General features: G+C 46.2%; 1 protein-coding gene across 1 annotated transcript in view; it reads right to left on the minus strand.

The window, feature by feature from the left end:
* The window catches only part of ERCC6 (ERCC excision repair 6, chromatin remodeling factor), a 63,013-nt gene extending 54,407 nt beyond the window's left edge, over positions 1-8,606 (minus strand). The window contains exons 1-3 of the mRNA XM_054983985.1: positions 8,532-8,606; positions 7,118-7,551; positions 4,650-4,770 (exon numbers count right to left, since the gene is read on the minus strand). Coding sequence (XP_054839960.1) covers positions 4,650-4,770; positions 7,118-7,551; positions 8,532-8,537 — 561 coding nt within the window. The 5' untranslated portion in view covers positions 8,538-8,606. The remainder of the gene's footprint in view (positions 1-4,649; positions 4,771-7,117; positions 7,552-8,531) is intronic.
* Between the last annotated feature and the right edge of the window lie 16,849 nt (positions 8,607-25,455).

The following is a 25,455-nucleotide window of genomic DNA, read 5'->3' on the forward strand; positions in this document are numbered from 1 at the left end:
CCATCAAAGGGCACAGAAACAGCTGCATAATCAATAGGGTGGCAAGTATCCTTTTCAATTTTAGTGTAAGATCACTGATTGAAGATACCAAGCAGAGTCACAGTGAAATAGCTAGGAAAAGGGGGGGGGGGAAGCAGCTTAAAGAGGGCCTAGAAGTTCAATTCTACACAGGCTCCTAGAACTGGAGTGTCAAAACATATTCAGTCATTTTCTCTAGAATGAACAGCTGTGACGAAAGTGACAGCCTCCCAAGAATTCAGATTCATGGTTGGATTTGAGTTAAGGGCAAACCAATAGCAGTTTAAGGCTGTCTAGAACCCGAACTTCCTGTCCTACCTAGCAAAGGACCTAACCACTTTTTATTGGCTTCTACCATCCATGACAGACCATAGCTGGAACTTTCGTACCACAGGCAATGTAGAGAGACATAAAGCATCTTCTGGACCTCATTCTATGACAGGGCCCCCCAATCTTGCTGAGCTGGGGACTTTTTAAAGAAAAGGTAATAGGGGCCACCATAAAACAGCTACTATGGAGGGGCCTAATCTTCTGCTAGCTATATTATTTTAAACAAGTTCCAATTGACTTGAATGTAATGGGGAGGGGGGGATTTCAGTTTCTGTAGGTGGCCAAGAAAACTTGGAGGTAATAGTGTAACTGTCCAACTTACTATTCAACTAAAATAAAGTTCGGTGATCGGCAGAGGCCAAGAGTGAACCGACTACGTTTGGTGTGTTTATGCATGAAGGCATTCAGGATGTCGCAGGCGAAGCTGGGATAGATTTCCTCACTGAGACTAGGCCACTCTCCTTTATCTTTGCCATCTCTTCTGCTTTTTAGCCTTCACTTCTTGTAGTGAGGGGTCCCCTTCCAACCCTCCCTTCTGCTGATAGCAGGGCAGTCGTAGCAACTCGCTGCCACAACAAAGCTATGATATCAGGTTCCCATCAGCTGTAGCTACTGTCCAGAGTATTCTGGAGACAGCAGGAACTTGTCTTGCCCTCCATGCCTGCGACGCCATCCCAGCACCAACGAGGCAAACCCTCTGGCCTCCCTTCCCTTTCGGTACACCTTGAAGCTGGGTGGAGAATGAGAATGGAGGAGGAATGAAGGAGAAAGATACTCAAAATAAAGGAGAAGGAAGGAAATATGAATGCTGACAAAGGGAGGTATAGAAAGTGGGGGGATGTAAACAGGGACAAGGACAAAAAGAATATCTTCAAAAGAGATGAGGGAATGCAAAAGGAGTCAACTCAGGACACGAGGCAGTAAGCAGGTGCGCAGCAAACACATTGGGGTGATCTGCCACCCCATTGCAGATCACTGCACTATGACTTTGTGCTCTTATGCTGTGACTCCCAAACTACCCTATGTGGATTGCAAACCTGGGAGAAAGCAGATAAATCCCTTTGACTGAAATAGCATGGGATATGGATAAGCTGATACCTTCAGCTAGCGATCAATAATTTATGTGAAATATTGATAGAACCCTGGCTTTCTCCTGACAGTTAACATTTTATGACCATCATCTCCACAGTCCCTCAGCACAGTAAATTGTTTTTAAAAACCATTTATAACCAAAGCCCTCTCTTCCTATGCAAATACTTTAATAAAGCATCTTCAAAGAACCACTTAAGAGAAACATCACAGATTAGAGTCCAACCAGTGATGCTTTGAACTAGAAAATTCAGTATTCATTTGGACTGGAAAGGGATGAAGCTTCCCAAGAGCATTTCAAGTGAATATGCTGGTCTGGCACGGGTGTCCAAGGCCCAAGAGCCAGGGTAGTGCAGCAATGGAAGTGTCGGAGTAGGAGCTGGGAGAACTAGGTTCGAATCCCCACTCTGCCATGCAAGCTTGCTGGGTAACCTTTGGCCAGTCACATCTCAGCCTAACCTACCTCACAGGGTTGCTGTGGGGATAAAACAGAGGACAGAATAATGTAAACCACCTTGGCTCCCCACTGGAGAGAAGGTGGGGTATAAATAAATAAAGAGGCAACATGTTGGCTTTCCTTTCTTTTTGATGGCTTTCCTTTCTTTTTGCACTTAAAACATTTTTATCCATTTCTTTCATTACTACTTCTTTTAGACAGAAAAGGAAATAGCACAATATCCAATTGCAAATTTTTCACATTTTCACCGGCAACGTTTTATATATTCTGCCTTGAAATTGTATCTGCCCTCATCTTGTTACTGACTTTCCCTTCTCTTGGCCTCTTCTTACAATGGGTTCATTCATTCAGTTTATGTTATGGGCACCGTGGCATTCGCCAATTTCCCTGGGGCCCACCAAGTGTTCTTAGAAAGTGAGTGGGGACAGGTACAGCTTTTGCCCAGCAGGGCTTCTGACTGGTCACTGGCGAGCCAACTGGCTGTGCAGATTAACGTTGTTTTAGTGGCAGCTGCCACCACAATGTTGGTCTTAGTCTCTCATACACCTCTTTCCCTGTGTATTTTTAAATGTATCCCTCTTCTCTGCACTTCAGCTTCCTTGGTTTGTAGTTGTGCCGCTCACTACCCTGTATCAGAATTCCTAAAGCGCCCACAAGTTCAAAAAAGTTGGGCCCCCCAGTTCCAGTTGAATATTTGAGTCTTAGGTATTACATCTTATGATGAGGTTCATTCACTTCCCTCCAGCTGTAAAATTACATGTTGGGATTCTAATCTCAGAATTATGATAATTGTGTCATCCCATTTCTTGTAAATAATGTGGTACTAACACAATCACACAACTCCCCATCCCCACGAGTAATTAATTCTCCACCTCCCAATTGATGCTCTTAGGGCACAATGGCTGAGTGTGGCAATCAGAGTCCTTGCTGCATTTTTTAAAGCGAACAATGGAATTCCAACAACTGAAGAGAGAGCAAAACACCCACTAGTGTGACCTCATTTCTAGGTAAATTTGTTAGGAAAGGGAAAATGTGTAGAAAGCAGACTTTCTTCAAAGTTTAAAGAGCCAGTTTGGTGTAGTGGTTAAGAGCGTGGGACTCTAATCTGGAGAGCCGGGTTTGATTCGCCACGCCTCCACTTGAAGCCAGCTGGGTGACCTTGGGCTAGTCACAGCTCTCCGGAGCTCTCTCAGCCCCACCCACCTCACAGGGTGTTTTGTTGTGGGGATAATAATGGCATACTTTGTAAACCGCTCTGAGTGAGCATTCAGTTGTCCTGAAGGGCGGTATATAAATCGAACGTTGTTGTTGTTATTATTATTATTATTATTAAAGTAAGAATACAAACACTGGTATGAGGAAGGTATGTAACTCAGAACTGACATAGGAGCTTTGACGCTGGGAAACTCATACCCTGATTGACTGATTAGATTTTTAGCCCTCCCTCCCCGCAAGCAGGCTCAGGGCGGGTTACAGTCATAAATAAATTACAACACATAAAAACAATAAAATGACATCTCAGTACAAACATAAATTTCAGTATGCCAAATGAGGCACCCTTCCCCCTTTCCCTGCCACCATACACAAGGGAAGAAAAGGGAGGAGGTGTGGGTTGGTGAAACTCTAACTCCTCAAACTGTAACTCCTGGAAATCTAGTTGGTCTCTAAGGTGCTACTGGACCCAAATCTTGCTCTTCTACTACAGACCAACATAGCTACCCACCTGAAACTCAGAACAATGTCTCATAACTTTGAAGCGGCCTCAAACACTGGCTGTTTCCAGAAGGGAGCGGAAAAAGGCACCTGTGGAAGCAGCAACAGCAAGCAGGGTGGAGGTGGGCAGGGATGGCCTCCACACACAGACTGCCCCCACGCTGCTTGGCCACAATCCTCTCCCCCTTCACAGCACAGCAGTGGCACCACCACCACTCAGCTGGGGAGGAACACCCTTTAAAGAGTTTAAAGTGTGGGGAGAACAGTAGACCGTAGCGTTGCCCCTTCTTCCTGGAGGCTCTACCCACAGCCACCCCATGCTTTCTCCTTCAAACTGGAGCAATGGAGGTTTTTCTTTTGCTCTGGGTTAAAATAGAACGTGCCAGGTGCAACATGTGTACTCAGAGTGAGGGTGACATTCATGCAGAAACACGTCCCAAAAGCTGGGATATCTAGCCGGCCACACAAGGCAAAATTCCCATGTGGAAACAGCCACTGGCTACTTTTCCTTGAGATGTATGCTAATCTCCTGATATTACTTTTTACAGATCTTCATCTGATGTACCTGACCAAGAGAGCTGTGGTTCTTGAAAGCTTATGCTGCAATAAAGTTGGTTAGTCTTAAAGGTGCTATTGGACTTTTTAACTAGATGGTTCAGTTTGTAAACCATGCACAAGTTAAGCAGCACAGTCAAACGTTTGGCAAATGGTTTGTTTACATTTTCAACTGCATGCACACATTCTCACACGCTTTCCCCTATCTGCCACCATCCCCTTGCTATCGTTTCTACTGTTGGCCTCATTCTTTAACTACATAAAGAGTATAAAGCAATGTGAATTAAATAAGTCAAAATAATTCAGGTCCGGAATCACTGGGGCACACATGTTCTTGCAGTACTTCAAGGGCTAAGAAAGTCAGGTTTACGTAGCTTCCGCATGGATGGTGCATGATGCCAGTTCAGAGGTGCCTTGGGACAGGACTTTAGTTTAATGTAATATACTATGCATGGACACGCAAGGAAAGGCAACAACTTCCGGTTACCTTGTTATATTTTTGCCGCTTCACAGAATCTAGTTTTCTGTTAACATCTTTGCTGGTAGCAGCATGAGGAGTCAGCTGTTCAATAATTGCACCAATTTGTTTCAGGGATGTTGTACATGATCTGAAACATAAATTCAGTCATTATATACCGAGCGTCAACGAGAACACTTAAAGAGTTAGTTAAGAGTTTAATTCAAGTACTACATAATGTTTTGAACTGAAAACACAGTATTTTATTTTTAAGCTAGAAGCTGGTTTCCAAATGTTTGGAAAACCAGGGGTTTATGAAACAACTATTCTGTGGACATAATCAAACAGGAATGAAAACTAGAACTTTTTTATTACATAAAGAAAAACTACTAGAATTCTTATTCAAATCTCAATTCTAAATTATTTAATTTACACTGACTTACTCAAATACTTTGTATTAGAACACATAAAGTGCCGTCAAGTTGCAGCTGATTTACGGAAACCCTGCAGGGTCTGCAAAGCAAGAAACCGACGAAGGTGGTTTGCCATCACCTGCCTCTGCATAGTGACCCTGGTTTTCTGCTGGGGAAATTCTTAAATTCCTCAGCGTACCAATTTGAGGTTCTCCTCTTTCTTAGTCCGAGTAATTAATCAAAACTTCAAAATGAATGATCTCAGAAGTTTATTTTCCAATAAACCCGATGCACATAGCAAACTGCGTACCAGAGTTTGGTAGTATCCACGTTTATACTTTTCAGAAGATGATACAAGTAAACAATTTTGTTTACAGAACCAGAAATGATTGCATATATAAACCATTCAATATATAAACAATTCAAGTGAAAGTTAAATGATGTTCAAACATGATGGATTGACAGGTCGAGTTCATATCTGCTCTGAGTCAAATATTATAAATTAACTCTTAAGGCTCCAGTGATATCTAAACATGACTGGAATTGGATATACCCAAGGCTGACAGAGGGAGACAGGAAACTTCACTCAAGGAGACAAGGCTTGTTATGCTTGCCATGTTTAACTTGGCCTTCAGTTTGTACTGACCAAGTAGGTAAAGCTAAAGGTAGCCCCTGTGCAAGCACCGAGTCATTATTGAACCATGGGGGGACGTCGCATTACGACGTTTTCTTGGCAGACTTCTGTTACGGGTTGGTTTGCCACTCCCTTCCCCAGTCATCTAGACTTTACCCCCAGGAAACTGGGTACTCATTTTACCAACCTCAGAAGGATGGAAGGCTGAGTCAACCTTGAGCCAGCTACCTGAACCCAGCTTCCGCCGGGATCGAACTCAGGTCGTGAGCAGAGCTTGGGCTGCAGTACTGCAGCTTACCACTCTGCACCACGGGGCTCTTACCGACCAAGTACAGGAATGATAAGTACAGTGTGTATGAGTGTATGTCAATTAGAGACACTTTAGTTAATACAGAGCATATCAAAAGTGGGTGATATTAAGAATAGGGTACCCCCAAAATTCCCTTGTTGGTCTCCCACCCAAATTTTAACCCAAGCCAACCCCCATTTAGCTTCCAGGATTTGAAAAGACTGGGCTAGCCTGGATACCAACGGATAATTTGGGGTATTATTTAGGATTGCCCACTTAGTAATTTATAGTGTGCAATAATATATGGATTTGTCAGGGTTAAGACCAATCAATATCTAAGTTTGTACTCAAGTGAAGTCCACTACCTCAATGACCCCAGAAAAAAAAAAGGTATGGAGCTAAACATTAGCATGTAATGACCCAAATGAGGCAGTGATCCAGCAGCAGATGGAAAGTTTAAAGAAAAAAAGACAGTTGAGAAGGTTATGATTAGATTAAATGTGTACTTAACCATCTGTTATCCTAGGCAGAGTGATTTAGACTGAAGACCGTCAGCCTCTCATGCTCCTTTTATATATAAATACTGGAGAGATCTGCACCAATACTCATGACAAACTCCTATTTATTTCATTAGGACCACAGCCTAAAATTCTCCACCAGCAACATCATGAATACTCCACTGGTGGTGGTTATGCAGGGTAGTGTGAGAAATGCAAGCTGAATCTTCCTTTATGCGGAGACGCAACATTTAGACAATGTTAGCTACGGCACCTTTATCAGCAGAGCTAGCTATTTATCTGCGGGGTCCAATCTACCAATATTATAACTATCCCGGAGTAGCGCCACAGGCTTCACTGAGACGTTCCCAGCATGCGCTACATGGATTTCATCTTGTGATTACCAAACGTGAGACCAGTTGATGAGTATGCTGGAGTTCTGAGCACCTACATAAATAACACAAGCGACACTGGCATTGTTTGAAATTGATACTGGAATGCATCAGCAAAAGTTGAGCTCATACTTCATACCTACCCCCACCAAGGACTTGCTCCCATCTAAAGGCAAATATTCCCTCTCTAACTCTCCACCTGCAACATATACAGCTTCTAGATGCTTCTGAGTTTAACATGTAAATAAAAAGTTACGGTTCACCCAAACTCACCTGAAGTCCTCCTGTACGGACTGGTAATCCTTTTCTGCTTCAGCAACACGAACTGCCTTGTTTGCTTCATTTATTGCACAGTCCACCTGCTTGAGGACACCTTGCTCCAATACTTCCTGGTCGTACACGTCAACCCCAAGGCCTCTGAGTTCCTCTGCCTGAGCACTGTGTACAACAGGCTGGATTTGCTGCCTGTCAATAAGCAGTGCTGGTGCTTTCCTCAATGCTCCGGAAGGAACTCCCGCAGACGACGTAGACGGCTTGTTCTCGAAGGCAAGGGCATTCCAAGGGTCCCCAGCACAACCCTCACCGGGAAGCAAATCACTTCCTTGACCAGCATCTGTTGCTTCTTCGGGACTAGGGTCACTCCCGTCATCTCCAGAAGCCTGCCCTTGAGGGCTGCCCTCAGACAAGGGCTTCTCGGAGGGCATCTCCTGTTCAAAAACAAGGAAGGGTTGCAAAATGCTCACTTTGCAACTATGGCATAAGAGCTCTGACAGATCTAGTCCAGTATCCCATCTCACACAACAGCCAACCAGATTCTCTGGAGGGTCAACAAATGGGATAGAGGCCCAGGTCCTGATATTGCCTCCTACCTCTTAATAGTTGCTACTGCACTCTTGCTCTTTTCTACTGCTACAGACAGTCTAACACAGCTACCCATCTTGATCCTTTTACAGTGCAAAAGAGCAAGAGTCCAGTAGCACCTACAAGACTAACAAAATTAGTGGTAGGGTGTGAGTTTTTGTGAGCCACAGCACACTTCTTCAGATACCTTATAGATGTGACTGGACTCTTGCTCTTTTCCACTGGTACAGACAAACACGGCTACCCATCTTGATCCTTTTACAGATCTAAACAGATCCAGAGGAGTCCGCCGTGTTAGTCTGTAGTCACAAAATAATAAAGAGTCCAGTAGCCCTTTTAAGACTAACCAACTTTATTGTAGCCTAAGCTTTCGAGAACCACAGCTCTCTTGTGGTTGCATGTGACGAAGAGAGCTGTGGTTCTCGAAAGCTTATGCTACATTAAAGTTGGTTAGACTTAAAGGGGCTATTGGAGTCGTTGCTGTCCTAAGCAGAGTTACTCCAGTCTGAGCCCACTGATTTCAATGGGCTTAGACTGGAGTAACTCTGTTTAGGATTTGGGTCCCAGCGGAGGAGAACCTGCCGGGCGCCGGCCGAGGCCTCTTCAGCGAGGGGCCCTCCTAGCGGCCGCAGCCTTCTGAGGCACCTGGAGGGAGCCCGAGAGAGGCGGCCCTGGGCCAAATCCTGCGCGGCTGGAGGGCTCGCCGGGCTGGAAGAGGACGGCTCCCTCAGAGCGGATTCCCCCCGAGCTCGGGCGGCCTCCCGGTGCCGACAAGGCCTCCCCTCTTTCGCCCTCGCAGCGGGGGAAGGAAGGGGCTTCGACTTACCGTCATTTCCCGAAGGCTGCGCGACGCGCAGGCCGCCGCCACAGACCGGCTCTCGCCTCACGAAATGGTTGCCCGCCGCCGCGGGTGGAACACCACTGCGCCTGCGCTGCCGCTCTGGCTCCCTCTTCTCTATGGCCACGCGGCGGCCGCAATCGACCGCCCCTCTGGAACTGTCACGGAGCCGCCTTTGGCGCCCTCTAGAGTGGGGGACTCTCAAACGCAGTCCGAGACGCTGGACCCGCGGGAATGAAGTGGGTTGCCAACCTCCAGGCTGGGCCAGGCGTTCTCCTGGAATGACAGCTGAGCTCCAGGCTGCAAAGATCAGCTCCACTGGAGGAAATGCCTGCTGTCGAAGATGGGTAATATCGTAGGGTTGCCAGCTCCAGGTTGACAAATTCCTGGAGATTTGGGACATGAAGCCTGGAGAGAGGGGAGGGACCTAAGCAGGGTGTAATGCTGTAGAGTCCACTCTCCACAACAGCCATTATCTCCAGAGGAACTGATTTCTGTGGCCTGGAGACCAGTTGTAATTCCGGGAGATCTCCAGCCACTGCCTGGAGGCTAGCAAACCTATGGCATTTTACCTCGCTGAGGTCTCTCCTATCTCCAAATCAAGCCCTCCTCAGTCGCTGCCACCAAATCTCCAGGAATTTCCCTAACCCAGAGTTGGCCACTGTAGTCAAAACTGATCATGTGGTTGGACTGCTGGATCCTGGGCTTCTCTCCTTGAATTTTGGCAAGTTAAGAGCTGTGCTTTGTGCAAAACTCATTCAGGAGAGAAGTCCTTACTGGAACCTCCCTTCAAAACCCCTCCGCTGAATTGGTGCAAACTCAGCTCATGCCCAGAGAACCTGGCATGTCCCTTCACTGGTTCCGGAGTCTTTCTGTACTGTGTCCATCAAGGCAGGCAGTAGCATACTGAGGGTCTTTAGCATCTATTGGTGTGGTGAACGGGGCTTTGGCTGACTTCGTTGGGACGGTCCCGTGATAGGGGATGAAGGGACAGAGTTGGCACCAGAGTTGGCACCAGGTGTGTAGCTGCTTTAGTGGGGGATGAGTATCTGTAAGCAAGGGCAGGCCTATGGCCCGAGACCTAAGAGAAGATAGCATCATGATCATGATGTGATCCCAGAGGATCTCTTTGGAGCGATAGATGACATCTTGAAAGTGACTCAGGATTGCCAGATTCCCTTACCCTCCCAGAGAGAGAGGTGGCCCTGGCACTTACCCTGGTTGATCTCTCGCATGTACGCAAAGCGTGTGCGCTCCCAGCAGGCGCGATAAATGTCATTTCCAGGAGAAAAACAGTGAAGAGTCCAGTAGCACCTTTAAGACTAACCAACTTTATTGTAGCATAAGCTTTTGAGAGCCACAGCTCTCTTCATCAGGTGCATCATCAGAAGAGAGCTGTGGTTCTCGAAAGCTTATGCTACAATAAAGTTGGTTAGTCTTAAAAGTGCTACTGGACTCTTTGCTGTTTTGCTACTACAGACTAACTGTACGGCTAACTCCTGTACGGCTAACTCCTCTGGATCTACTTCCGGGAGAAGAACCGAAAAGTCTGGTATTTCTTAATATGCCATCTGGCAACTCTAACTGCAACAACAATTTTTAGTCAAGCTGTTGCAGGTTGAAAATGAAAACAAGATTGCAACGGCGGAAGAGTACAGCTAAAGACTTTTTCAGGAGTTACCCCTAAACCTATTGGAGAAATAGATTGTTCTGTGTGGAGAATACATACAAGAAAGACCGTCAAAGATGAAAACATTCCTGCAAATGTAAAAAGGAGGAAAACTATAGATCGTTTACTTCTACGTGCATTGCCAGAGCAATCCTAAGCAGAGTTACACTGGTCTAAGCCCATTGAAATGAATGGGCTTAGACTGGTGTAACTCTGCTTAGGATTGTACTGTGCATGTAGGAAAAAAAGCTACTGCTGAATAATGTTTTGCAGTCTTAGAAACTGCGTCCATGTTTCTGAACTGAAAGCCAAGTTTTATGAGACATCAGCATACTAAACAAGCCCCTTCAGAGTGTCTAAACCATTTGCTCCCGCCCTTTGTGTTATGAGGTTCCATAGGATTTCCTTATGCTATTTAATACATTTATGAAATTGCTAGAGAATGTCATTCACAGATTGAGAGCCAAACGCCCTCGGTATGCTAATAACACTGAGCTTGACTTCTCTTTTTCATAAAATTCAAGCGAGGTGGATATTGTGTATAGGACCCAGAGTGGGCAGTAGGAACGCTGGGAAAGTCAATAAATTAAACCTTTGTTCAAATGAGGTACTGGTAGCTTAGGGTTGCCAGCCTCCAGGTAGTGGCTGGAGATCTCCCAGAATTACAACTGGTCTCCAGGCCACAGAGATCAGTTCACCTGGAGAAAATGGCTACTTTGGGGGGGGGGGTGAACTTGATGGAATTATGCCATTCCAAGGTCCTTTCCCTCCCCAAACCCCACTTTCTCCAGGTTTCTCCAGTTTTCACCCCCTCAGATCTCCAGGAATTTCCCAACTTGGAGCTGACAATCCTATGGTAGCTGGTGACGTAGCTATCCCAATTTGGCCTGTTCTAGGCAGTGTTGCACTCTCATAAACTGGATTACGATTGCAGGTTGCAGACGCTATTAGATGCTTCCCTGCATATGGACAGCCAAGCACCATCTGTGGCATGAGGCATCTTTAATCAACTTTGGCTGCTGTACCTGGGAAAGTAGCTCAGCTCTAAGCCGTTTTTCTCTCTCGTCCTCCAAGAAGTTCAAGGTAGCAGACATGGTGCTTTCTTCCTTCCATTTTACCATCATAACAAGGCAAGGTAGGCAGAGAGAGAGTAACTACTCCAAGCTTGGTCAAGTTGAATCCAAGTTTCCTAGTCTGACCCTCTGACCACTAGATAAGTGCTGTCAAGTCACAACTGACGTACGGCAGCCCCAGGTTTCAAGGCACGTGAAAGGCAGAGGTAGGTTGCCATTGCCGTCCTGTGGAGATAGAAATGAAAATGCAGTTTTCACATTTTCTACTCTAAAAGATAAAGGTAGTCCCCTGTGCAAGCGCCGAGTCATTACTGACCCATGGCGGGGACGTCTCATCACGACGTTTTCTTGGCAGACTTTTTGTTATGGGGTGGTTTGCTATTGCCTTCCCTAGTCATCTACACTTTAGCCCCCGGAAACTGGGTACTCATTTTACCAACCTCGGAAGGATGGAAGGCTGAGTCAACCTTGAGCCAGCTACCTGAACCCAGCTTCCGCCGGGATCGAACTCAGGTTGTGAGCAGAGCTTGGGCTGCAATACTGCAGCTTACCACTCTGCGCCACGGGGCTCTCTCCAGAGCTGTCATTTTCCAGATGTGGAAGGTCCACTGAGAAATACACAATTGCTACCTACTTGGGTTCTGGATCCTTACCATTCACAATCTGGATCACTGCTACCCTGTTCGAGGGGGATATGTGTGGGACGCTCTGAGCCGTCTTTCGTTTCTTGAGTAGAAGACATTTTATTGTTTGGATTAATTTTCTTTTCTGACTGTATATGAAGTCTCCAGTTAATTTGGTCAGATCTTTGAAGCATTTGTTGTGAGTCACACAGCCGAAAGAATGTCACTGTTGATCTGCTCCTGTCCAGCGAAGATCTGTAACGTGTTGCACTGGCTGCAGAGAATCCTTGCCTCTGGCACTGCATGTGTGATGGTGCCTCAGCAATGGATGTGCTTATGACCCTTGCCTTAGTAGCGCTACTACTAAGGGTGGGCGTGTACAGACGCTCCAGTTGGTGCTGACTTCAGGTATGTGGTGGCAGTACAGAATGGAGTAGCCTGTCTTTGGACACAGTCACCAACGAGTGCCTCTATCCAATCTGCTAGGGTTGCCATCCCCCCACCCGGGTGGGAGATCCCCCGATCCCCCCTTTCCCCCCCGCGCGCCATGAGAGCGGGCGGCAGTGGCAAGAGCAGGCTGTTCTCATCACCGCAGCTGCTGCAACCCGCTCCCTCGCTGCGACCACAGCCACCGCTGCCCCTGTGCAGCCCGTGCCAGCAGGACAAGGGGTGCGGCAGCAGTGAGCTGCAGCAGCCGTGGCCCGCTCTCTCGCTGTGGCCACTGCTGCCCCTGTGCAGCCCGTGCTGGCAGGGACAAGGGGCGTGGTGGCGGTAAGAGAGCAAGCTGCCTGCTCTCTCTGTCCCTTCCCGGCATGCGTGACGTCATCACGCAGGGCACCCTTTGACCCTGCGTGATGATGTCACTCCCAGAAGTGACATCATCATGCACGCCGGAAGCATGCGCATGCAAAACATGCACACGAATAGACCCTCTGGAGCAGCCACAGAGTAAGAGCTAGCGTCCCAGTCTCCCACCAGGAGACTTGAGGGACCTGGCAACCCTACAATCTGCTCTCAGCTACTGTAACTGTTGGATGGGTGAGCATGGAGAAATGCTGAGGGGGCACTGATAAATAAATCGTTATGTAGGCCCCAGAAACCTAATTAAAGGATTCCATGTTTTGGCCATTAGCAGAGTCTATTATTTGGCATAGGAAGCATGATTATAGGTGATTATGAGCTTGTTCTGCTGGCTGGTGTGTGCGCAGGATAGAAAATAATAAATCATACACATGCTTTATATTTAGAAAAGAAATAAGAGTTCTTTATTGTAAGAACTCCATACTCTGATAGGAAAGGAGGAGAGACAGAGCCTAACTACCTATCTAGTCTAAGGATGGACATGGATGGCAGGATAAGGCTTGCATCCATGCTGCCGAGATGGAGGGAGGAGGAGGAGAGAGGTGTTGCCTGGAACAAAGCCAGGAAGAGGAGGAGTGAGAGGGAGGAAGTTGGGAGGAAAGAAATCCTGAGAATAGCAATCTACATATCAGTCAGAGCAGGAAACAGAGTGCCCTGACCTCTCTATCTTTCGTAACTCTTTGGTTTGTCCCCCTGAAACCTGAGGAAAGAGACAGCGCTGAACCCTCCTCTTCCAACAGTCACACCATCTCTTCATGAGAACAGAGTCTTATCTTCTTTGCCAAGAGAAGCAACCAGATGCCCCTTCATAGCAACTGCTTGCAGTCATGTCTGCTCCAGTTTTAACCACTGAGTTCAGCATGGCTTACTCCCAAGTACTCGGTGGAGGATTCTCTCCCTCTAGCAATGCTGCTGGAGAACTGGGCTGGAACAGAAGAAACAGTTTCCTATGCTGCTGAAGTGGACCCTCAAGAGAAATTTGATAGGGTAGAGGACTTTGGACCAAACAGACGTGCTGCCGCTGAAAGGGACTGAATTTTACATATTGAATGGCGTTTACTACCAAACATTTGGCTGGAGGCCTCTGGTTTAACTATATACTTCCCTCGTCATCTAAGGTTCCTTATTATAACGGTCATTAATAAAAACCATATGGTCTGATGGCTTGACTGTGTTTCATCCCAAATATTAAATTACACATTCCACTCCAGATTAATTTGGAGTGTTTAAAATCATTGTACGTTTTGTGGTGCCAGATGCCTCAGAACGACGCAATTTGGACCGCTTTTACTGTAAACAATCTCTTGCTTCTAATGGGCAGTCGAACAAGGACTCTTTGGGGGCTTCGCGACTCGCTGCACCGTTCCAATCTCTTTCTACATCACGTGATTTTGCTCAGGGTAGATTGCAGTTCCACAACAGCTTCTTGCACAAAAGGAGGGCCCGAAGATGAATTTTGTAGAAGTTTTGTGGCTCCCTGCATCTGTCCTGCCCGGTCCTTTGTGACGCATCGTTCGGTTGGTTTAGCTGCATTCTGGTCTGATCTTTTGAGGCCCTGATTGGAAGGGGGTGTGGACCTAAACTGACCTAAACTGAAATAATCCAGTGAGATTTTGAGAACCTGGGACGTGTTCTGGTATTTTTGGAAAAAAGTTGGCAGCTGGTTTTCTTCTTACCTCTCAGTTTGTCCTGAGCTTTGTGGGGAGATACTCAGGGCTTTTTTTTAGCTGGAACGCGGGGAACAGAGTTCCGGAACCTCTTGAAAATGGTCACATGGCTGGTGGCCCCGCCCCCTGATCTCCAGACAGAGGGGAGTTGAGATTGCCCTCCGCACCACCGAGTGGCACGGAGGGCAATCTAAACTGCCCTCTGTCTGGAGATCAGGGGGCGGGGCCACCAGCCATGTGACCGTTTTCTCCGAGGGCAACCCACTGAGTTCCACCACCTCTTTCCCCAGAAAAAAGCCCTGGAGATACTGATTGATCACCATTCCCACCACCCCCATCTCATCAGCTGTGCCCGCTGACCTTGTGCCACCTGGACCATTGGTCACTGCTGAGGTGGCACAGAAGCAGGGCTTGGAAAGTCCATTCTGAGACAGATGAAAATACCTTTGTCCACTACAAGGACATCATTCAACTACCTCTGCCAAAGTTTACCTGACCCAGGGTTGCCAACAGGCCTGGAGAAAAAGCTCCTGCCCCTTGAACAGGAACTGATTGCATGGACATAAGCAGTCGGTTTATTTCATGATATGGAGGTAGATGTCATCACCTGGGAAATAATATCTCATTAAGCCTCTCTTGCAGGGGTCAGCCTTCCACCAGGACACCGCCATGCTTGACCTTCCTCCCCCTGGCACAGGCTTCGCGGAGGCGGTCTGGCCCCACCTCAGCTGGGACGCAGCTGGCTGGGGCACCTGTGTGCCAGGTAAGAGATTCTGGCCAGCTGCCATCAGGCTAGGCGCCGGCATTGGGTCTGTGGCTGGAGGGGGGGTAACATCACCCTCCCTCCCTCTTGTCCACTCCTCTGCCTTACTAGACAAAGCGAAAAGACCAAACCTAGGGGATATACAATCAACTGAGGATAATAGAGTCCCCTCTACAAAATTAACCAGTCAACTGGGAATTATTCAAATTCAAGGTGCATGAAATGCATAAATCTTGTCCCTGTTTCAGAATTTCACTCTGCATATGCTCAGAGGCAAGCAATGTCTCACACACATGAGGCTGCCTTATACCGAATCAGACCGTTGGTCATCAGGGTCAGTGTTGTCTACTCAGACTGGCAAAGCTTTCCAGGGTCTCAGGCAGAGGTCTTTCAATCATCTACCGTGTGATCCTTTTCGCTGGCGGTGCCAGGGACCGAACCTTGTACCTTCTGCATGCCAAACAGAGGCCATTCCACTGATGCATAGTCTCTCCCCAAATGTCAGCCTAAGCTTTCCTATCATCCTAGTAGAGCACCACATTGCAGTGTGTAACATCAAGGAAATTCTACAAGGGCTGGAGTTAATAGAGCACTACCAAACTGTCACAGAAGCAATCTCTGTATTTAAAGAAGTGAATTTTGGAAAGATAACAACAACAACAACAACAATAGTAATAACATTCGATTTATCTACTGCCCTTCAGGACAACATAATGCCCACTCAGAGCGGTTTACAAAGTATGTCATTATTATCCCCACAACAAAACACCCCGTGAGGTGGGTGGGGCTGACAGAACTCCTAGAAGCTGTGACTGACCCAAGGTCACCCAGCTGGCTTCAAGTGGAGGAGCGGGGAATCAAACCCGATTCTCCGGATTAGAGTCCTGCCGCTCTTAACCACTACACCAAACTGGCTCTCCAGATTCCACTCCCCATAACAACGCTTGCACGGAAGTGAGACACAGCTCTGCCATTTCTACAGCCTTCTCCGAATCTGCTATAAATCCATGTTTTCCACATTACATTTTTAGTACTCCTGTGATTTAAAAGTAGAATGGAAAAGATCAAGTATTTTTTACTCTCAAATCCATGCTGACAAGTCCATTTACTTTTCAAGAGGGCCTCCGATTCTTGGGGAGTTCTGTTCTCAGGATTAATAAAACTTCTTAATCTTCTTGAGCCAGAAAGCCAAAAAGGCAGTATCTCTCCGAGGGTATAATGAAGTATATCAATCAAGGCGACAACTCCAGGAAAACAATTGGTATGATCGAAATGTGACAGCTGCTTTGACATTAGATGCTGTTAGGAAGACAACTTTTTATGCAAAGTAGTTAAGGATAAATTAAGTCCGCTTCAGTTCTGGCACGGCAACCTCTTACTGCTTGGTGGTATGTGACTGTAGAAGATAAAACAGGGTTCCCCAAAATTTTTGAGTCTGTGAGCACCTTTGGAATTCTGATACAGGGCGGTGGGCACAACCAGAAAATGGCTGCCAAATAGGGTTGCCACATCCCTCTATCCTCCTGCCAGGAGAGTAGAGTTCCTGGCACTTGTGCCAGGCCCAAGGCCCTTCCAGGACTGATGGGATGAAATCACTTCCAGAAATGACATCGCCGGGCCAGCTGCTCAAGCGCTCCTGTGCGCCACACGGGGCCGATTCAGCTTATTTGGGGCCCAGATCAGCCCCAAATAAAGCTCGAGAACTCTCCCGCAGCCGGTGCAACGACATCACTTCCAAAAGTGACATTGCTGTGCCTCTGAGAGCACGTGCGCAGCACATGTTCCTGAGGTGCCTGCCTCCAGGAGCTTGACACCTCCCACTGATCACTGGGCAATTGGCGGATGAGGGGGCAAATCCCCAGGAGTTTGCCCACCACTGGCAGGCACCTGGGAACCCTACGAAGGTTGCCAGCTCCAGGTTGATAAATTCCTGGAGATTTTGTGGGTGGAGCCTGGAGAGGGTGGGATTTGGGAAGGGGCGGGACTTCAGCAGGATATAATGTCATAAAATCCACCGTCCAAAGCTGTTATTTTCTCCAGGGGAACTGATTTCCATGGTCTGGAGATCAGTCATAATTCCGTGAGATCTCCAGCCATCACCTGGAGGCTAAATCACACAGGGCAAGTAGTATGTGTGTTGGCTGATCTGGGTGACATGAAACAAGCAAACTTCAGCCTGGCCGCTTGTCAGATTCTCAGAAGGATTGAGTCCTGACACCTCTGGATCCATGTACGGAAGGAAAAAGATTCAGTGGAAGTTCAGTTTGGTCTTTGGTCTTTGACCTGTCCCTCACTTACCTGTTGGACTTTTACTTGGAGCACCACGGATCCACACATCTACAAGAGAACATAACACAACCCATGGTGGTGTTGGACTTTTGGTTATCTCTTGCCTGGCCGTTGCCAATAGTGGAACAGAGTACTATTTGTAGCTAAAAGCATTTGTGTATGAATGTATTTTTGTATAGTAGTTGGAATAAGATATTAATATTGTTTATATTGATTCTGCACTTGTACACTTTACACTAAAATATTTGATAGAAGGTATTAATTAATTTGTTAACTTTCAGTGAGTATTCTATTCCCTGGATTGTGATTTTCCACTTTTTGTTTCACCACCTGGAGGTTGGCAACCCTATTGGGGACCCCTGACGTAAAGCTTGGGCAAAGCCAGCCTAGGCTTCTGCTGTGCCAACAACCTGTTATGGCTAGAATAAGACAGGATAGTACAGTATTCCTAGCCAGGTAACTGAAAAGGAACTCGTCAAACCACAGATCACATACCAATGCCGCCTAAGGCCGCAGCAATATCACCAGCATGTTAAAGATGCCTATATTTCAGTCATGCATAACCCAGACATCTCCTTCTCTTGTCATTTTCCACCAGTGGGCGAAGACTTTTGTTTTATATAGCATTCCCATCCCTCCTTGCCTCCCAATATTTTTTTGTTTTTATGTTTTTGTATGTATTTTAATTGTTTTAATGATGTGTTTCTTGTTGGTATTAACGGTTTTTAAGATGTGGGTTTATTATGTATGTTTTAATTTATTAGCCTCCTTTTTTGTTGATTCTGACATTTACAACATATCATATTGACCTTTCATTTGAATTACTACATATCTGAGAACAAAACACAGAGAATAGATTATATTATCAGAGCCAATTAAACATATCAAGTTTAAGCTAGCACAACAAGTTGCAAATGAGAGAGATATGAGCAGTAACATTTATTAATGATATCAGTATGTACTTCACGGCTTAACATTGCACACAACAGAGAGTACACGTAGATAATTTATACTATTACGATGGTTACATTTTATAAATATAAGAGTTGCAAATAGACTGGACTTTGGAGTTGGATATCCTCTTTGGAAATGTGCTCAAGAAAAGGGAGCCATTTCTCAATGAACCCAGTTGTTTTTGCTGCCGCTAAGAGGCATATGTTAGCCTCCTTAACCCTTAATGAGGGCAGAAGAACGAGAAATAAATTTTATAAAATAAATAAAACTCCACACTAATAAAAGTGGCAGTGGCACAAACCTCAAGGCAGAGTAAAGCAAAGCCAGTAAAAGTACAATGAGTATTGTAATAGAACATTTTACAAACCTTCTTTACAGGGGTCATTTCGTAGAAAAAGAGCTGGAGGAACTTTAGCATAACTCATTAGCATAACTCATTAGCATGCGCCACACCCCTTGACATCGCTGGAAGTGTGTCACTGGCATAACTGATTTGCATATGTCACACCCCCTGACATCACCTATCCTAGCTGTTTTGGACCCAATCTTGGCCATTTAGGGCCAAAATTGGGCCCAAAATGGCCAAAAAGGGTCTGAAAATGGCTGAAAAGGGGCCCAAAATGGTCAGGATCCAGCTGCTGCTGAGCGGGAGAGTGATCCAGCACCTGTCAGAGGCCCTATCCAGGCCGTTTCAGCCCCAATCCAGGCCGAAACGGGTCCAAAATGGCCGAGAACCAGGTGGGCGGGGCCACCTGACATGTCATCTCTTTGGGGAACTGCCAGAACTGCATTCCTGTGCATTCCCCCTTGAAATGAGCCCTGCTTCTTTAGGGGAATGAAGAGATAACTTTATTATGAGCAAAACTGCATCAGAAATCATGTAAAAATCATATTCATACAACTCATGTATTACACATTCACAATCATTGTAAAAGGCCTCTTCAAAAGCACACATTAGGCAAACCCCTTAATACCTTCCATATATATCTTTAAAATTCAATATCATTGGCTTAGAATATACACATCTCTAAAATTCATGCATAAAGACAATATACATGACATATTGTTATAAAGTTAATTAGAACTGGCAACAAACTTATCTGATTTTAAAAAGAAAATTATTGAGATTGACAGAAAAAAAAGAGATGTACAAATATATCTTTTAAGGCCGAACCAAAAAGAAAAGATGTGTTCATTCTACCGCTAAACAACAGAACGGCTTAAGAGCTACATTTCACATTGCAGGATGAATGGGACGTCCTTTTTGAGATCCAGACGACTGCCCCCACTTTGCCTAGGGTGTTTCTTCGTACAGCCTGAAATATAAACTCTGCAGGTTTTTTTTATTGTTATCAGAAAAAATAGTTTGACTAACATTTCCTCCACTTGGCATTCATGTTGTATTCCCCCACTTTGTTTTTGTAAATCCTTGATGGTTTCCCAGTACATAATTTCCCAAAATTTAATGATGTATGCCACTTGATTGCAGCGACATGTGATGAAATCCTTTTGTTCATATTGTCTATTTATCCACAGGGTCCGCAATGGATTTCATTTTGCATGTGAGACCGTAAGAAGTACACTTTCCACGAGGCAAAGGGCCCCAAGGAAGTCCCATGTCTGGTGAGCCCTGCAGTTTTTTTTACCATGTCTAGTGGATTCATTGTACCAGTTGCTCTTAAAATTGTGGGTCTCTTAAAAGCGATGACAATTTTAATACCGCACAAAGATATATTGCCCAATAAATGCCAATATATCCTTCCATATTGCAACACAAATGTTACAAGTCAGACTATAAACAATCTTTTTATTCTTAACTCTGTGTTTACTCCTGAGTAAACTCTTTCTGTTGCATCCTTAGTCTGGTGCTTATAGAACATGGCCGATTCCAGATGACTAACCTTAAGTCGCTTCATGCCGCCCTCTTCTGGATCGCGACGGGGAAAATGCGAAATATCGCGTTTCCTCGCGCGAGTTTTGCGCGTCGTCGCGCAAAACTCGCGCGAGGAAACGCGATATTTCGCATTTTCCCCATCGCGATCCGGAAGAGGGCGGCATGAAGCGACTTAAGGTTAGTCATCTGGAATCGGCCCTTGATGGTTAATATCTAGAAGACACAATATAGACAAGGTTCCTTTTTCAATTTCTCCTATGTTATGAAGGTAAGTTGTTTCTAATACCTTTAGGACGATGACTATTAGTCTAAAACAAGAAGCTCCAAGCGGTAGGTTTTTTTGTATAAAGCCAAGGCTTTTTTTCAGCTGAAACGTGGTGGAACAGAGTTCCGGCACCTCTTGAAAATGGTCACATTTTCAAGAGCTAGAGACCCCTTGGCCGTCTTCGGGGCCAATATTTGATCATTTCAGCCCACTCTTTGGGGAGGAGATTGACAGGACCCTGCGATCAGTTAGGTCCACCACATGTCTCTTGGACCCATGCCCATCGTGGCTGGTAAAGGCCAGTGCCGAGGGGCTGCGGTTCTCGTTGGAGGCCATTGTTAACCTATCCTTAGGCTCCAGGGTTTTTTCTTGGGCCATTAAAGGAAGCTGCGGTGAGGCCTCTTTTAAAGAAACCATCGCTGGACCCCACTGACCTGGTCAATTACCGCCCGGTTTCGAACCTCCCGTTTCTGGGAAAGGTGATTGAACAGGCGATTCAGAAATCGCGCTTGAAAGACGCTATACTTCCAGGTGTTTCGCGGACATTTAGTGCAACACCGGGACGCGCGGAGGTAATGTGGATTCGGCCCAGGTTCCGTCCAGGACATGAGACGGAGACATTGCTGGTCGCCCTCACAGACGATCTTCGTAGACATCTGGATTGAGGCAGTTCGGTGGTGCTGATATTATTGGATCTGTCGGCAGCATTCGATACAGTCAATTATGATCTTCTGACTCACTTCCTCGCCAACGTGGGGATACAAGGGACTCTCTTGCAGTGGCTTGTCTCTTTTCTCCACGGTTGGGGACAGAGGGTGGTGCTTGGGGAGAAATTGTCATCCCGCCACCCTTTGGTGTGTGGGGTCCCACAGGGAGCAATACTCTCCCCATTATTGTTTAACATCTATATGTGCCCAGTTGGTATGAAATTTCGGACTTGGGTGTCATCAATATGCAGATGACATCCAGTTGTATCTAATGATGGACGGCCGGCCCGGCTCAGCCCCAGATGTCCTGGAACATGCGTTTGCAGCCGTGACTGATTGGTTGAAACAGAGTCGGCTGAAACTGAACTCGACAAAGATGGAGGTCCTGTACTTGAGCCATGGGGGATTAGGTTCGGGACTCTGGCTCCTGGCCCTCGATGGGGCACCATTAGTGCCAGTTCTGAGGGTTAAGAGCCTGGGGGTGATCTTGGATGCCTTCCTGAAAATGGAGGCACAGGTCACAGTGGTTGTCTGTCAGGTCCTCTTTTTTTCCATCTGCGGCAGACCAGGCAACTTGTCCCTTACCTTTCAACCCGTGACTTAACTACAGTGATCCAAGCAACGGTCATCTCTAGGCTAGATTATTGTAACTCGCTCTATACGGGGCTGCCCTTGAGCCTGACTCGGAGATTACAGCTGGTACAAAATGCAGCAGCACGTGTTATTAGAAGAGTGCCAAATAAGGCACACATAACACCTTTCTTATGCAAGCTGCATTGGTTGCCAGTGGAATACAGGATTAGAGTCAAGGTTCTGGTATTGACCTATAAGGCCCTGTGCAGACTGGGACCAGCATATCTATGGGACCGTCTCTCCCCATATATTCCCCGGAGGACACTCCGATCAGGGAACAAACAGCTGTTGGTGGTCCCTGGCCCCAAGGAGGCCCACCTAGCCTCGACTAGAGCCAGGGCCTTTTGGATCCTGGCTCCCACCTGGTGGAACGCTCTGTCTGCTTAAATCAGGGCCCAGCCAGACCTACTATCCAATAACAATTCAAATACCTTTAATGGCATACAGACCTACTATCCTTCCGCTGGGCCTGCAAAACAAAGTTGTTCTGCCAGACATATGGCTGAGGCTGGGCCTCTGCCGGCCTGAAGAGAAGGGGGGAAAAGGGTGTATAAAATCTTAACCCTCCCTGTGAAGGCTGTCCACCATCCTATTTTAAATGTGTATGGATTTTATTGTATTTTAATGTTGTTTTTATTGTATTTTGTATTTTAATATGTTGTTATCCACCCTGAGCCTGCTTGTGGGGAGGGCAGTATAGAAATTTGAAATAAATAAATAAATAAAATTAAATAAATCACTCTTGGCGAAAATGGTCACATGGTCGGTGGCCCCGCCCCCTGATCTCCAGCCAAAGGGGAGTTTAGATGCCCTCCGTGCCACTAGAGCAGTGCGGAGGGCAATCTACACTCCCCTCTGGCTGGAGATCAGGGGGTGGGGCCACCGACCATGTGACCATTTTCACCAAGAGTGATTTAAACTTTAAAAAAACTCCCTCCTTGTTCCAGCTGACCCAAAGTCACGTCATTGTGCGGTCCTGAGTTCCATCACTGAGTTCCACCACCTCTTTTCCCAGAAAAAAAGCCCTGTATAAACCTGTGGTTTTAAAAAATAAAAGGAATCTTGTAGTTGTTGGAGTAGAGGCAATTCAGCACACTCGGACACTGGAGGGTGTAGTGCCATCAGAATGTGTGTGTTATTATCTCCTTTTTGAAGAGGGTGCAAAGGTGTTTGTCTGAAAGTAACCTGAGAGTTCCTTTACACTCTGACCTCTCCTCTCTTCCTGTATCGTTGCTCTCTCTCTCTCCTTGGCTCATTCCAAGGATCAAGATGTCCCCATGGTCCTCTCCTGAGATACCATCCCCTGTACATGCCTGGGGAGTGCATAAGCATTCACCCATCTGGCAATGGGGGATGTTTGTAGTGGGGAAATGTGTATTAGTGAGGGATAACTTGATGGATAACAAGCCCCGTGGCGCAGAGTGGTAAGCTGCAGTACTGCAGTCCAAGCTCTGCTCACGACCTGAGTTCGAGCCCGGCAGAAGCTGGGTTCAGGTAGCTGGCTCAAGGTTGACTCAGCCTTCCATCCTTCCAAGGTCAGTAAAATGAGTACCCAGTTTCCTGGGGGTAAAGTCTAGATGATTGGGGAAGGCAATGACAAACCACCCCGTAACAAAAAGTCTTCCAAGAAAACGTCATGATGCAACATCCCCCCATGGGTCAGTAATGACTCAGTGCTTGCTCAGGGGACTCCCTTTACCTTTAACTTGATGGATGGGAATGTACTTCAGCATCTGAAGAAGAGAGCTCTGACTCTCAAAGCCTTATAAAAACAACATTCGATTTATATATCGCCCTTCAGGACAACTTAACACCCACTCAGAGCGGTTTACGAAGTATGTTATTAGTATCTTCACGACAATCACCCTGTGAGGTAGGTGGGGCTGAGAGAGCTCTGAGAGAGCTCTGACTGACCCAAGGTCACCTAGCTGGCTTTAAGTGGCGGAGTGGGGAATCAAACCCGGTTCTCCATATTAGAGTCTCACTGCTCTTAACCACTCGTATACCCTGAAAATCTTGCTAGTCTCTTAAGGTGCCACTGGACTCAAATCTTACTGTTCTACTGCAGACCAAAATGCATAAACACCTAAAACTACTTCAATATTGTACGTTTTTACTCCCCGCTCATATATTTTTCTCACATATGTTTGTTGTGCATATTCCCCACACTGTACTGCTGTGTAATTTTGCTTAATATAAACTATATAGTGGTTAAGTGGTTGGACTGCTAATCAGTACTGGTTCAAATTCCGTGACTTCCATAAGTTCAATAGGCGGCCTTGGGTGAACCACTCCTCTCAGCCTAGCTCCCCAGCTATATTGAGGGGAAATGAGAACACTGACTTTGTTCCCCAATCTGAGGGGGACACCAGTCTGTCTAGAAAAGCAGTGTTGTTGTTGTTGTTGTTACTATTATTATTAAAATGCCCGAGGGTAGCACCCTTAAAGGCAAACAGATGAGTCATGTGATTTCATATGCTAGAGCTAGGGTTGCCAGCTCCAGGTTGGGAAATTCCTGGACATTTGGGGGTGGAGCCTGGAAAGGATGGGGTTTGGAGAGGGGAGGGGCTTCAGCAAGGTATAATGCCATGGAGTTTGCCTATCAGAGCCGCCATTTTCTCCAGGGGAACTGATCTCTGCGGCCTGGAGATCAGTTGTAATTCTGTGAGATCTCCAGCCACCACCTGAAGGCTGGCAACCTAGCTAGAGCCCACTTCGTCAGACTCACGAAGGGGTCATATCTTATCAACTAGCCCCTAAAAGGGCATGTTTGCCTTTAAGGCACTCTTATTTTTTTGCTGCATCATGAAAACTGCTGCTCCCGTTGAAAAGTATGGATTTCTCTTTTGGCTACTATCAAAACGTAGATCAGTCTTCCTATTGTCTCTGCTGGCCCGATCTCATGAGGCCTAGAATCTAATCAGGGCTGGCCCTTGTTAGTTGTTGTATGGGAGACCACTCAAAAAGCCCCGGGTCACCCTGGAAAATGCAGAAATGGACAAACTAACTTCACTAATGAAAGGACAAACGGAAGAAGATTTTGCCCCTTTTAACAACTGGATGAAAAACAAGTATAAAGACCTGAATGTAGTAACCATAGGAAGGCAGTATTGCAATTTGTTACTAGTAACCACAGTCGAACGATTGGTAGCGTGAAATGATATGATATGTAGATGAGTAGAATGCAGACTTTATGACTTTTCTATTATTTCCCCTTCTCCTACCCCCCTTTCCCCTATTCCTATTGTTATGAGAAAACTAATAAAATATCTAATAAAAAAAAAAGTCCAGCGTCGCAATGCCGAGGCAAGCAATGGCAAACCACCTCTCAACATCTCTTGCCCTGAAAACCTTATGGAGCCACCTTGAGTCTTCTTCCGATTTGATAGACTTCACACACACAACCCAAATATCAAAAGTTGACAATAGAGTAACATCAAGCTCCCCACCCTGATTGAAAACACATTGTCAATGTGCAGCCACCAACTGACAATATTAGCAAATATAGGGTTAT

The sequence above is a fragment of the Eublepharis macularius genome, chromosome 6 (assembly GCF_028583425.1).
Source record: "Eublepharis macularius isolate TG4126 chromosome 6, MPM_Emac_v1.0, whole genome shotgun sequence".
In the NCBI taxonomy this organism is placed as follows: Eukaryota; Metazoa; Chordata; class Lepidosauria; order Squamata; family Eublepharidae; genus Eublepharis; species Eublepharis macularius.